A 15908-nucleotide genomic window follows, 5' to 3' on the forward strand; every position below is an offset into this window, starting at 1 on the left:
AGATTAGATGGCTATATGAGGATGGTTTTGTATCTGGGTTCTCAGTACCGTTCCACTGGTCAATGTCCCTATTCTTGTGCTAGTACCAAGCTGTTTTAACTACTATACACAGACACAGAGTCTACACATTGCTTGGCTACAGCTGTTTGTTTATAAATAATCATTTTCTTTGAACAATACTATATGTTAAGAATGTTGCACATGTCCTAAATATGTAGCTCAAAGAATTGTCAAAAAGTGAATACCTGTGCAACCAACACACAAATCAAGAAAAAGAATTTTGGTCAGGTGCACTGCTTCATACTGTATTCCTAGCACCTGGAGGGGGGAGCAGAGGCAGGAGGATTGCTTGAGCTCAGGAGTTCTAGACCAGCCTGAGCAAGGGCAAGACTTGTCTCTACTAAAAATAGAAAAATTAGCCAGGCATTTTAGCCCCCACCTGGTAGTCTCAGCTACTCTGGAGGCTGAGGCAGGGGGATCACTGGACCCCAGGAGTTTGAGGTTGCAGTGAGCTATAATGACGCTACTGCACTCTACCCAGGGTAACAGAGTGAGACTCTGTCTCCAATTAAAGAAAAAGAAAATAAAAAGAATTTTTTTCCAGGACCCCAAAAGACCACTTTTGCTTCCTTCTGCTCACAGACAGATGATACATATATAGATAAATAAATCTGACAATGACAAGTGTACAGAAAATTTGAATATACATACAAAGATTATCCTTTCTTTTAAAATATTTTAAATTGCTGACCTGATGTTTCTAAAACCTAAAATATGTTATAATGCATTTCCTAAAAGCAAAGCCACTCTCCTACATAACTATAACAAGACTATCAAAATCAGAAAAATGAATATTGATGCATTGAGCCATCTAACCCTCAGGCCCCATTCGTATTTCACCAATATATTCCAATGATTCCTTTATGTCCAGTTCAGAATCCATTCTCTGACTCCCCTAACAAGGCAGCCTCCCTCCACTTCCCCATGTGGGTGGCTTCCTCGCCTCTCTTGGGCTCTGATACCCATGCTAGACCACTCCTCCATGGGGATGCTGTTTTCACGCTGCTTGGCACGGAGTTCCCGCACCAGGCAGCCCCGTCTTCTGCATCAATGTCCCCTTCACTTACTCAAGCTCTGATACCCCATGCCTGGCTACCACAGTGGATGTCCAGGTATATAAAAAAATACTCAACATCACTAACTATCAAAGAAATATAAATTAAAACCACAATGAGATATCATCTTGCCCTAGATAGAATGACTGTTATTAAAAAAAAAAAAAACAGATACTGGTGAGGGTGCAGAGAAAAGGGAACTCTTATACATTGTTGGTGGGAATGTAAATTACTACAGTCATGGAAAACAGTACGGAGATTTCTCAAAAAAAAAAAAAAAAAAAAAAAAATACAACTACCGCACAATCCAGTAGTCCCATTGGTGGATATTTATCCAAAGGAAAAGAAATCAGTATATCACTGGAATGATATACATTACTAGATCACTAATGCCAATGCTTGTACAAAGGTGAGGAATGTAAAGATATCATCATATTTGTTTAAAATTGGTTAGTATAGTTATTTCTAAACTATTTTGTAAGGAAAAATAAAGTTTTTGTTTAGACCCCCAGGTACAAAATGTTTAGCCCTCATTTTTGTAGGGATTCTGACAATTCACAGAAAATTTTCACAGCAAAAATATCCCTTTTAATTCTCTCAATTACCTTTACCTAAGGTAAAATTATCCCAGCTTAAGGATAAGAAAGCAAGGCCTCATAGATTGGCCAAGGACATGGTGTCTGCAGGTGGTAAAGCTGACCCTGGAACCCATAAATCCTCCATCTCACATGCTTCTCTCCAAGCAAAACAGTCACTCCCGGCAAATTCAGCATTTACTGAGTGTGTACTATGATGCAGTAGTCAAAGAATTACCCTAATCAGTGACTTTCAAGATAAACATTGAGTTAATCATTGCAGCACCAGTTAACTAAAATAGGGGTTAGAAAAGTTTGATTTTATAACATTTAGAACTTTCATGACCCCAGGTCTCAGTGAACCCTTTATCTAGCACAAAGAGAAGCAGTAATTTAATGTCCAGCCCATTTAGCTTTAAACTGTAAAAGAACCACACTCCCTTATTTTGGATAAAATAACCTTGATGGCTCTCTTTAGATCATTCACTTTATTCCCTGCGTGGTGGGTGTCTCTACTTTCCTCTCTCCTGCCATGAGGCCCCTGGCTGGTCCTTTCTCTTTTTATATAATGAGAGATTTATAAATAATTAGAGACAGAAAGGATCTCAGAGATCCTGTAGCCTAATCCCTTTATTTTTATCATTTTTTATGTCAGGATATTATGGGGGTACAAATGTTTAGGTTACGTACATTGCCCTTCCCCCGCTGCCCCCCAAGTAAGAGCTTCAAGCGTGTCCATCCCCCAGATGGTGTTCATCGCACTCGTTATGTATTTACATACCCGTCGCCTCCTCCCCCCTCCCATCTGCCCAACACCCTATGAATGTTATTCCTATATGTGCACTTAGGTGTTGATCAGTGAAAACAATTTTATGGTGACTACATGTGGTGCTTATTTTGCCATTCTTGGGATACTTCACTTAGTAGTATGGGTTCCAGCTCTATCCAGGAAAATACAAGAGCTGCTATATCACCATTGTTTCTTATAGCTGAATAGTACTCCATGATATACATATACCACAGTTTATTAATCCATTCATGTAGTGATGGGCACTTGGGTTGTTTACACATCTTTGCAATTGTGGATTGTGCTGCTATAAACATTTGAGTGCAGAAGTCTTTGTTATAGAGTGTTTTTTGTTCTTTTGGGTAGATGCCCAGAAATGGGATTGCTGGATCAAATGGTAGATATACTTGTATCTTTTTGAGGTATCTCCATATTGCTTTCCACAGAGGTTGCACTAGTTTGCAGTCCACCAGCAGTGTATGAGTGTTCCTACCTCTCCACATCCATGCCAACATTTGTTGTTTGGGGACTTTTTGATAAAGGCCATTCTCACTGCAGATAAGTGATATTTCATTGTGGTTTTGATTTGCAATTAATTCCCTGATGATTAGAGATGTTGAGCATTTTTTCCTATGTTTGTTGGCCATTCTTCTGTCTTCTTTTGAAAAGTTTGTGTTCATGTACTTTGCCCACTTTTTGATAGGGTTCTTTGATTTTTTTTCTTGCTGATTTTCCTGCATTCTAAATAGACTCTAGTTATCAGCCCTTTATCGGATGTGTAGCATGCGAAAATTTTCTCCTATTCTGAAGGTTGTCTGTTTGCTCTCATGACAGTTTCTTTAGCTATGCAGAGTCTTTTTAATTTGATCAGGTCCCATTTATTTATTTATTTTGTTGCTGTGACTGCCTCTGGGGTCTTCCTCATAAATTCTTTGCCTAGGCCAATGTCTAGAAGAGTGTTTCTAACATTTTCTTCTGGAATTCTAATAGTTTCATGCCTTAGGTTTAAGTCTGTTACCCACCTGAGCTGATTTTTGTGAGAGGTGAATGGTGTGGATCCTGTTTCAGTCCTCTATATGTGACTATCCAGTTTTCCCAGCACCATTTATTGAATAAGGATTCTTTTCCCCAGTGTATGTTTTTGTCTGCTTTGTCAAAGATTAGATGGCTATATGAGGATGGTTTTATATCTGGGTTCTCAGTTCCATTCCACTGGTCAATGTCCCTGTTCTTGTGCTAGTACCAAGCTGTTTTAATTACTATACACAGACACAGAGTCTACACATTGCTTGGCTACAGCTGTTTGTTTATAAATAATCATTTTCTTTGAACAATACTATATGTCAAGAATGTTGCACATGTCCTAAATATGTAGCTCAAAGAATTGTCAAAAAGTGAATATCTGTGCAACAAACAAAAAAAAATTGGGGGCAGGTGCAGTGGTTCATACCTGTATTCCTAGCACCCTGGGAGGCAGAGGCAGGAGGTTTCTTGAGCTCAGGAGTTCTAGACCAGCCTGAGCAAGGGCAAGACCTGTCTCTACTAAAAATAGAAAAATTAGCCAGGCATTTTGGCCCCTACCTGGTAGTCTCAGCTACTCTGGAGGCTGAGGCAGGGAGATCACTAGAGCCCAGGAGTTTGAGGTTGCAGTGAGCTATAATGACGCCACTGCACTCTACCCAGGGCAACAGAGTGAGACTCTGTCTCCAGTAAAAAAAAAAAAAGAAAAAGAAAAAAAAAAAAAGAAAAGAAAAAGAATTTTTCCAGTACCCTAAAAGACCACTTATGCTTTCTGCTGCTCACAGAGAGATGATAGATAGATAGATAAAGTTATCTGACAATCACAAGTGTACAGAAAATTTTAATGTGCAAAGAATTTCTTTTCCTTTAAAGTATTTTAAATTGCTGACCTGATGTTTCTAAAACATAAAATGTTAGAATGCATTTTCTAAAAACAAGACAATTCTCCTACATAAGTATAACACAACTATCAAAATCAGAAAATGAATATTTATGCATTATAGCCATCTAACCGTCAGGGCCCATTCATAATTCCCAAATAAATTCCAATGATTCCTTTATGTCCAGTTCAGAATCCATTCTCTGACTCCCCAAACAAGGCAGCCTCCCTCAACTTCCCCATGTGGGTGGCTTCCTCGCCTCTCTTAGACTCTGACACCCATGCTAGACCACTCCTCCATAAGGATGCTATTTTCACGCTGCTTGGCTCGGAGTTTCCTCACCAGGCAGCCCCATCTTCTGCATCAATATCCTCTTCACTTACTCAAGCTCTGATACCCCATGCCCAGCTATCACAGTGGATGGTCCACTTCTTTGTTTGCTTCAACCTGTGAAACCCCATATTAAGTGCCCAATAGCATGGAGGTCTTCATCACCTGTTCAGGATTTGATGCACATGCCCTTTCTTTGATACTGCCTTCTCCCTGAACAGCATCTCATACACCATCCCAGGCAGCCTCTCTGTGGGAGTCTCCATTTTAACCTGATTGGGCTCTCACAATTAACTCAGAGAACACAATTCTATTGCTAGCACCATAAGTACCTAACTTACTTGGACTTATAGTGGATTTGGTACTGGATTGTTTTGAGAGGGAATGGGAAAGGAAGGGAAGAAGGAAGGAGAGGATTTGGTTACATGTTTAACAAATATCTCCTCCTCAATTGGATATGTTTTTAATATTTTAATGAAGGCTTTCATCGATTTATTAATCTTTTCTATTATAGTTGGTGCTTTTTGTGTCCTACTTAACATATATTTTCCTACCTTTAGTGGGCAACATAGTGGTCCCCAAAAGATGTCCACATCCTGATCACTGGAGCATGTAAATATTTTACTTTGCATGGAAAAATGGAATTTGCAGAAGTGATTAAATTAAAGATCTTGGGATGATTATCATGGATTATTGTATCTGCCTCCTGGTATGAGTAACGAGTGATTGTGAATTTAGTCCTGGAACCTGGGACCTGGCCTCAAGGGATAGAAGGGTTACCGAGAAGCCATGCTGCACTGTATGCTCTATGGCTGGCAGGGGCTGGTATCAATATCAGGTGAAGGTGAGGCATCACCAAAATTACTGGAGAGATCAGAGTTAGGAAAAATACAGGACTGGACTTGATGCTTGACTCAGCCAAAGCTCAGGTTTCCTTTCCTTCTCTAACACTCGGTTCCCTCATTTTGAGAAGACTCCCACTCTCTTATTGTGGGAATTCAATAACATGTTGCTTTTAAAATGAAGACTTTCATCAGCATGTTCATCTTTCCCATCATGGTTGGTGCTTTTGCATCCTGTTTAGGTGATTTTTTCTTTACTTGCAGTAGGCAAAAAAATAGCCCCCCCCCCCAAAAAAATGTCCACTACCTAACCCCCAGAACTTGTAAATATATTTCCTTGCATGGCTAAACTAAATTATAAATGTAATTAAAGCAAATAGAATTGACATGGACTGATTGTCTTGAATTATCCAGGTGGGCTCCATATAATGACATAGGTCCTTATAAGAGAAAAGGGGAGTTAGGAGGATCAGAGTGAGAAAGAGATTTGAAGATGCAATATTGCTGGTTTTGAAGATGAAGGAGGAGGCCAAAAGCTGATGAATGTAGGCAGCCACTATACAGTGGAAAAGACAAGGAAACCTATTCTCACCTAGATCCCCACCCCCAGATATGAACACAGCCCTGCAGACATCTTACTTTTAGCCCAGTGACAATAATTTTGGGCTTCTGACCTCTAGGACTGTCAGATAATAAATCTGTGTTATTTTAAGCCACTTAGTTTATGATAATTTATTACCATAGCAATAGGAAAGTAATATACTATCCAAAGTCATGAGTGTATTCCATATGATGGAAACACTTGATTGTTTAACTTTTCACATTCGCATTTCATTTGGAATTATTTTCTCTGTATCATGCAATACAGGGGTAAAATACCATTTTTGTTTTCATGTGGATAGCAAATTCACACAGCATCATTTATTGAAAAGCCTGCCATTTCTTTATAACACTGCATGCCATCTTCATCATAAATAAAGCATTCACATGTATGTGAGTCTATTTGTTGAATCTCTGTTAAATTTCCTTGATTTATTTCTCCATCATTATAGATACAGTACACTATCTTAACTACTAGACTTTCAAAATAGATCTTCATATCTATTAGATAAGACCTAATTGTATTTTGATTGATTTTTGTATTTTGAACCAATGTTGCATTCCAGGAATAAATCCCATTTGGTCATGGTGTATATTCCTTTTAATAAGTTGTTAGATTTGGTTTGCTAGGATTGGGTAAATATTCATAAGAGATATGTCTGTTTTTATGTCAGTACTATGCTGCTTTAGTTATTATAGCTTTTTAATATATTTTGAAATTTGGTAATGTGATGCCTCCAGCTTTGTTTTTTTGGCTCAAGATAACTTTAGCTATTCAGGGTCTTTGGTGGTTCCATACAAATTTTATGACTGTTTTTTCTATTTCTGTGAAGAATGACATTGGAATTTTCATATGGATTGCATTGAATGTATAGGTTGCTTTGCATAGTATGCAGATTTTAATAATACTAATCCATGAACACAAAATATCTTTCCATTAGTTTATGTCATCTTCAATGTTTTTCATCAATGTTTTATACTTTTCAGTATACAGTGTTTACTTCTTTGGTTAAATTTGTACCTATGCAAATGAACAATCCAATGAATCATCTGAAGGAAGTAGAAAAGAAAGAGAAAACCAAATCCAAACTCAACAGAAGAAAAGAAATACTAAGTTCAGAGCAGAACTAAATGAAATTGAAAATAAACAAAAAAAAAATACAAAAGATTAATCAAACAAAAAGTTGGCTCTTTGAAAAGATAAACAAAATTGATAGACTTCTACCAATATTAACCAGAAATGGAAAAGAAAGGACCCAAATAACCTCAATTAGAAATGAAAAAGGAGATACTACAGCTGAGACCACAGAATTAAAAACCAACATCTTTGAATGTTATGAAAACTTCCACACACATAAACTCAAAAACATTGAGTTTTTGAGGAAATGGACAAATTCCTGGAACCACACAACCTCCCAAATCTCAAATCCCAATAAGGAAGAAATAGAATTCCTATACAGAACAAAAAAAGCAACAAAATGAAGGAGCCATAAAAAATCTTCCAACAAAAAAAAAGGCCCAGACCAGATGGTTTCATAGATGAATTTTACTAGACCTACAAAGAAGAATTGGTACCCATACTGCAAAAATTCTTTCAGGACATTAAGAAGGAAGGAATCCTACCCGACACATTCTATGAAGCCGTTATCACCTTGATACCACTGCCAGGAAAGAAAACACACACACAAAAAGGAGAATTATAGACCAATATCCCTTATGAATGTAGATGCAAAATTTCTCAACAAAATTCTAGCAAACTGAATTCAGCAGAACATCAAAAAAATAATCAACTGCAACCATGTGAGCTTCATTCCAGGGATGGAAGGATGGTTCAACATTTGCAAATCAATAAATGTTATACACCACATAAACAGAAGCAAAAACAAAGATTGTATGATCATCTAAATAGTTGCAGAAAAAGCATTCAACAAAAATTCAACATCCTTTTATGATAAAAACTCTAAACTAGGCATATATGGAACTTAGCTTAAAATTATAAAAGCCATGTATAACAAACCCACAGCAAACATCATACTGAATGGAGAAGAGTTAATAGGATTCCCACTTAGAACTGGAACAAGACAAGAATGCCCACTCTCACAACTTCTATTCAACATAGTGCTGGAATTCCTAGTCAGAGCAATCAGGCAAAAGAAGAAAACTAACTGTACCCAAATGGGGAAAGTGGAGGTTAAAATATCACTCTTTGCAGATGATGTGATCTTATACTGGAAAACCCAAAATGGAAAACTCAAAATGGATTAAAGAATTAAACACAAGACCTGAAAATATAAAACTACTAGAAGAAAAGATAGGAGGAAATCTCCATAACATTGGTCTGGGCAGTGATTTTTTGGATATGACCACAAAGGCACAAGCAATTAAATAAAAAATAAACACATAAGATTTTATCAAATAAAAAAGCTCTGCACAAAAAAGGAAACAATTAATAGAGTTAAGAGACAACCCACAGATTGGGAGAAAATATATGCAAAGCATACACTAGTTAAGGGGCTAATATCCAAAATATATGAGGAAATTAAACTACCCAATAACAAGAAAATAAATAAGTTTATTGTTAAAACACGGCAAATGACTTGAATAGGCATTTCTCAAAAGAAGACATACAGATTGCCAACAGACACATAAAAACATGCTCAACATCTCTAATCAGAGAAACACAAATTAAAACCACAATAAGCTATCACCTCACACCTGTTAGAGTTTTATTATCAAAAAGATGAAAGGTAAGTGTTAGTGAGGATGTGGAGAAAAGGGGAAACTTGTACACTGTTGGTGGTATTGTAGATTAGTAGATCCATTTTGGAAACAGTGTGGGGGACTCCTCAAAAAAACTAAAAATAGAATGACCATGTGATCCAGCATTTCCATCTCTGGGTATGTACTAAAAGAATTGAAATCAGTATGTTGAATAGATGCCTGCACTCCCATGTTTATTGTAGTGTTATTTACTATAGCCAAGATATAGGAACAACCTAAGTGTCCATCAAGGGATGAAAGGATTTTTTTCATGTGGTATATATACTTAACCAAGGAGGTGAAAGATCTCTACAAGGAGAACTAGAAGACACTGAGGAAAGAAATTACAGATGACACAAACAAATGGAAAAACATCTTGCTCATGGATCAGTAGAATCCACATTGTTAAAATGTCCATACTACTCAAAGTCATTTACAGATTCAATGCAATCTCCATCAAAACGTGAATGTCATATTTTACAGATCTAGAAAAAATAATTCTATGCTTTGTTTGGAACCACAAAAGAGTCTGAATAGCCAAAGCAATCTTAAGCAAAAAGAACAAAACTAGAGTCATATCATATTACCAGACTTCAAACTATACTACAAGGCTATAGTAACAAAAACAGCTTTGTGCTGGTACCAAAACAGCTTTGTGCTGGTACAAAAACAGAGACATAGAGCAATAGAACAAAATAGAGACCCCCAGATACAAAACCAGCTACCTAAAGCCAGCTGATCTTTGACAAAGTAGACAACAATGCACACTGGAGAAAAGAAACTCTATTCAATAAATGGTGCTGGGAAAATCGGATAGCCACATGCAGAAGTATGAAACAGGACCACTATCTCTCACCACTCACAACAATTAATTCAAGATAGATAAAAGACTTAAATGTAAGACATGAAACTATAAGAATTCTAGAAGAAAATGTAGAAATAACTCTTCTAGACATCAGTCTAGGCAAAGAATTTATGACTGAGGCCCCAATAGCAATTATAACAGCAACAAAAATAAATATATATATTTTTTGAGACATGGTCTTACTCTGTTGCCCAGGATGGAATGCAGCAGCATCATCATAGCTCACTGCAACCTCCAGCTCCTGGGCTCAAGCAATCCTCTTCCCTCAGCCTCCCAAGTAGCTGGGACTATGGTTGTGCACCACCACACCCAACTGGTTTTTTGTTGTTTTTTTTTTTAATTTTTTGCAGAGACTAGATCTTGCTATGTTCCCCAGCTTGTTCTTGAACTCCTGGCCTCAAGCGATCCTCCGGCCTTGGCCTCCAAAAGTGCTGGGATTGCAGACTTAGCTACCATGCACAGCAGTGAAATTTCCTTGTATATTTCTGTTTCCATGTGTTCAAGTATAAACATATGTACATATTTCCCTCTTCTTTGCCTTAGTATGTCTGTGTGTGTGTGCCTTTTTGTGTGTATTTAACCAATAAGAGGGAAAACAAGAACATCCTTGGATGGACTGGTTAATTCAGATTTTATTTCATGTTATTCCCTTTGGCTGGAATGATCTTCCCTTGTTTTCTCCCTGCATGTATACACAGATACATACATACATAAACATAAACATCACACACATATACACATGCACACATAATTATATTTTAATATCCATTGAGAAAAGGCAGAAAATATACGTGCCAAACTTTCAAGAGACCATTCCCCTGGAGGGTTAGATAGGAGTGAGAGATGAGTGAATTTTACTTATTTTATTTAAAATTATTTTTAAATCTCATAGGACAATTTCAATTTGTAGTAAAGCAAAATATGACATTTACTAAAGGACGGTCAGTCTTGCTAACAGGAAATAAAAAAAGAAAAGAAAATGAGCTCTCTGCTCCCTCCCTGTGCGTGCTCACATGCTGTGCCCGCCCCCCCCCTCTCCCTCCCTCTGCCTCCTACCTGATTAGCTGACCAGCACCCTGCAGAGTTCCATTCTCACAACATTTGAAAACAGCCTAACAAACAGAAAGGAAATGTGTTCTCTTTACTGTCAATGGAAAACAAACCAAACTCTGTAAAATAATTTTAAAGAGAATTACTCTGAGCCAAATTTGAGGATCATGACCCAGAGCCACACCCAAAGGGCCTTGAGCAAGTGAACTTGCTGTGGCTGGGTTACAGTTTGGTTTTATACATTTCAAGGAGACAGAGGTTACAGGTAAAGTCATAAATCAATATGTGGGAGGCATACATTGGTTTGGCCCAAAAAGGTGGGCCATCTGGAAGCAGGGGCTTACAGGTTATAGGTGGGTTTAAAGATTCTTTGGCTTGAAATTGGCTAAAGACATGAAGCTTTGTCTAAAGGCTTGGAATGTTTTAACATCATTGCTGTTTATCAGAGATAAGCCACTGGACATGTATTTGTTGTGTAAATTGAGGACCTGTAGGTTTGTCTCCCTTACCCTTAGGCCTGTTAATGGGTTACAAAGGATGTTCCGAAGAAGGGAGGGGGCATGATAAGATATGTCTGACCTCCTTCCTCCTGGCAAGCAAATTAGTTTTAGGATATTCCTTTTGGCCACGAGGGGGTCCATTTAGTCAGCCAGTCGGTGGGGGGGGGGGGGAGCCTTAAAATTTTATTTTAGTTCACATTACATTCACCAGAAACTGCTTTTCTTAGAATTTGTTTTACAGCCTTGCAGTTCCTGAATGAATAGCAGGATACAACTCTCAGGCTTAGGCCATATCTCAAGGGCAGAGTCACATCTGCTTTAATAATCCCATCTCCAAAGAGAGGTGGTAGGCAACTCCTGGCTTTTGACGTCCTTGCCATTTCTATTATCAGCTCACCCCCAAGAAGAAAGAAGAAGCAGATGCAGCAGTTTCTCAACTATACCCTGCTAATTTACAACCTCCCCCTAAACAAAAAGGCCAAATACCTGGATCTCTCTACCAACATTCTCTACTTCCTTCAGTACTGTGTTGGCCCTTTTCTGCCTGGGAAAAGTAAATAAATCTCTTATTTCTGTCCTAATTTTTGTCTGGAGAAATCTTTCTCAAAACCCGCATGCACTAGCTCACACTCTAACCTTACACCCTAACATTTATAGTCTGCTTTCCATTTGGTATACACTGCAAATGAGATGTAGCTTATGATCTAAGGGTTCTATTACAAAAAAAGAATCTTATTGGAGATGAAATGGGGAGCTTTATTTTATGCTGGGAAATTTGAAGGGTGGGGAAAATTAGAAGAGACAGGGCTCAGAGATGACATTCCTGCTGTTAAGATAGAGGTGGATAACAAGTAGCTGGCACAAGGTCAGAAAGCGTCTGTTTTGTTCAGATGAGGCTGGAGGGTCTTGCTCTGAAGTTCGGTAGGCTGCCCTTTCTTCAGACTGGAATGAAACAGAGCTCATAGAAGGGTGGTACAAAGCTAAACCCATTGTCACTTGGGGTGGTGTCAATGTCCTTTGGATCAACCAGAGGTTTCAAGGTAAAATTCTGCAAAATGCTGGTCAGGATTAGAAACAGCTCCATGCGGGCCAGGCTCTCTCCAACGCAAACTCTTTTTCCTAAAAATGACATATGAATTAATTTTTCATTTAATTCTATTTCTGAGTTAGCACACAGGGAGGCTTAAATAAATAGGGAATGAAGAAATATATTAATGAATGACTGACTAATTAACCTATGGCTTCCTCTGTTTATACCCAAACCTGATTTCCTTCATTTCCTCAGCACATATTTCTGTATGCATACTATATGAAAAAATCTTTTCTGTGTGTGCTAGAACTGCTGTGCTGAGGCTTGCCATTGACATCTTTCTACACGCAAACACACACATGCCTATCCCAACTGGAAGAATACACAACACTGTATCTACTTTTCCATCTATGTCTGACCTAGTACTCAATAATAAATTTATTTCTCCTTGTCTGTATTCTAAACGATAACCTTAATCTTTTCACATACCTGCTTTAAAATTTTTCAAGAGCTTAACATTGCCAGGTATGGAAAAAAAATGTCACACACTGGCCACAAGCAATTCTTAGAGTCTCATTTCTTTCCATTCCTTCCAACCAGTTCCCCACATCCCAGCCATTACTAAGTACACCACTCCCCAAACAAATTGGCAATTTCAAGTTTTATCTCAGACTCCAGGTCTTCTGCTATCTGGAATGATCTTCCCCTCTGCTCTGCCTGCCAATAGCCTATATATCCTTCCAGATTCAGTTCAGACTTCATTTATTCTATGCAAACTTCTCTGAGGTGCTCAGGGCATACAATTCACACTCTTATCTGTTTTCCACAATACTCATTAATGCTACTACAGTACAATTTCACATGAAATTTAAATTATTCACTTTCTCACAGACTGGAATATAAATTCTTAAGGTAAGCCCTTAGATCTATCTTGTAATACGCAGAGTGACAAGACAAAAGGCAAGCCAGAAAACCATGTGAAATGAATAGGGATTTGAGTCACGCTCATTACGCAACAGGGGACTCCAAAATACAGGAAGGAAGACAAGGAGCAGCGCAGCAGTAGCCCCTGTTCAGATTATTCCTGGGTGTGGTACATAATCTTGGAATCACAATACCATGGGTTGCTCGATATTTATTTTCTTAAATAATCAGAAGCAAATCTCTTATTTCTCTGTTTCAGTTACTTCTGTGGGCAAGGTCCTTTATCCTCTAATCTTCCTCTTGCTTCTTTCTTAGAATGTGCTGAAAATTCTCCATCTTTTTCTCCTTCCAGATCCGTTCTGTATTTGCTTGCCTTTGTGCCTAACTGTTCCCAGGAAACTCACTTCTATGGACTGCATTAACCCAGAAGTTAGTTCCCTTCTGGGTGCTGAGTAAATTCAGAAGATTAGATGTTGAGAAGGTCAGAGTGTCTATTTCCTCAATCCCACCCTGCCAGGCAGCAGTTTTGGCAGTGGCTGTGTTCCTATCTATATAGATGGTTCTCCTACATCCACTCTCTCCTGGCTAAAGGTCTGTTCAGGTTCCAATAACACCCGCCTTCCCTTGTCCCTTCTGGCCTAGGATGGTAACATCTCCCAGCTGATGTTAGTCCTGAGTACTTTACAATGCTTTGTTTCTTCCCTTATCCTGCCCACACCTCTGAAAACAGTCTCTTCATTAAACTCACTTTAATTAAACTTTTTGAGTGTGCCCACCTGTTTCTTTCCAGGGCCCTTAAAAATCAAGGGAAGAAACGCAAATGTTACTTTCTGAAAGAAAATTTCCCTTTCCCTCCAGCTTCTCTGGTCCTGCCCCCTGGAAAAAGACCAGAGTCAGGAGCTCCTCTCTCTGGGCTCACACAGAAGCCCTGAGCACAGCATTTGTCACACTGGAGTCTCATTGCCTGTTAATTTGTTTTCCTCTCTCTTAGAGAGAAGATCTGTTTCTTGTTCACACTTGGATCCCTGGATCTGAGCATGAGATTGCTACTTGTCAGGTGTTCAATGAAGTTTATTGAGTGAACTGCCTTCTTGGAGTAGATGAGAAAAGCCTTTCTAGAACTGGACCTCTAAGAGGAAATCTTGAGGACCTCAGTGGGGGTCAGGAAGCAGAATCAGTGAGTACAGCCACCAATCCAATGAGAAACACCCAGGACTTTGGGAGTGGTGCCTCTGGCCTCATACAAATGATAATCTGTCCATCTAAGAATACCCTCCACTCAAAAGCCCTTCCTCATCTCACTTAACCCCTGATGTACGAATAAAAAGAAAGCTTGCTTGCCTGCTGAAAAAGGCATGAAGTAGTCACTCTTCTTAAAGTTGCCACTTTCATTCAGAAAGTGGCCAGGGTCAAACTGCTGTGGGTTGGGAAACTCTTTGTCATCATGCAGCACAGAAGACAGGTTTATTAATATGTTTGTGCCCTGATAGAAAGAGAAGCACATAAACCAAATTATAAACAAGGTCATGGAGCTTGAAAAAAAATTAGAAATCCCTTATCTAATTCTTTTTTTTTTTTTTTCATAAAAGGAGATTGAGGCACAAAAAAGGAGAATTTATTTGCTCTATATCACAGAACAAATTATTGACCACGCCCAATAGGTATTAAATCATATAATGCCCAGTACAGGGCACTGTTCTTTGATTGCAAGGCCATCTTCACCAGTGTGTAGTCTAACACCAGCATGTACTTTGCAGAAAAACCAGGAAGCTCCCTGGAGCACATTGCATTTGGCGAATAAATTGCAGTGTTGTCTAACAGTGCTGATACCACTGAAAATCCAGCTCATTCCCTTTAGAACAACCAAGTATGAGGCCTTCCTCAGAACTCAATAGCTTAGTGGTCTTATTCTGAAAACCTTCAATTTCTCATCAAGATGATAAACTGATAAGTATGCCATCCTTCTGCTATGTTCCTTCAACTGAATTTTCACATATTCTTGTGGAAAGGAGAGAGCATTTTCAGTTTTTAGATTTTTCTGAAACTCAAAACATAATAGTGATTTACAGTTTAGTTTTCAGAATCAGTCAAATCTTTCTCTCCACCAAATTAAACTCTGTGACCATAGTTAAGTTATTCAACATTTCAATGCCTCATTTTCATCACTAGTAAAATGTAAATAATATATTTGAATTAGTTTTTTATAAACTTAAGATGAGATAATATAGGAAATACTTTTTTATGCAAAGATTACCACATGTTAAAATGCTCCATAGAAAGAGGTTTCGTTACTTTTATGATGATAGTGATTGCATTCACAATAGTTTGGGATCTTAACAAAGGCCGTACTTTTACCAAGTAGCAGAGACCAATTTTAAATCCAGATATGTCTGAATGTGTTCTGGCATACTGCATGGCCTCTCCAAACATGAGGTAGTTCTCATTTCACAAAATCCATAGGCCAAATGCATAAAATGTCATATCCATGTGGACAAATGAAAGAGAAAAAGAAGCATCAATCCCTCCTGACCCTCTTCCTAGTAACACAGCTATTCCTGTGATTCATTTCCTGCCTGGGTGAACTTAGAACACACCCAGAGCATGAAGTACAGGAAACTTGTATGTTCAG

General features: G+C 38.3%; 1 protein-coding gene across 3 annotated transcripts in view; it reads right to left on the bottom strand.

Annotated features, from left to right (window-relative positions):
* Positions 1-11481: 11481 nt before the first annotated feature.
* Positions 11482-15908, bottom strand: part of LOC138376425 (cytochrome P450 2C21-like) — a 31673-nt gene continuing 27246 nt past the window's right edge. For 2 of the 3 annotated variants that reach the window (XM_069460719.1, XM_069460718.1), the window contains 2 exons: positions 14621-14762; positions 11482-12444 (listed from right to left, as the gene is read on the bottom strand). In XM_069460719.1, the coding sequence (XP_069316820.1) occupies positions 12263-12444; positions 14621-14762 (324 nt within the window). In that variant the 3' untranslated portion in view covers positions 11482-12262. The remainder of the gene's footprint in view (positions 12445-14620; positions 14763-15908) is intronic. The other variant, XM_069460720.1, reaches the window with a different exon arrangement.

Source organism: Eulemur rufifrons, chromosome 28 (genome assembly GCF_041146395.1).
Source record: "Eulemur rufifrons isolate Redbay chromosome 28, OSU_ERuf_1, whole genome shotgun sequence".
Classification (NCBI taxonomy): Eukaryota; Metazoa; Chordata; class Mammalia; order Primates; family Lemuridae; genus Eulemur; species Eulemur rufifrons.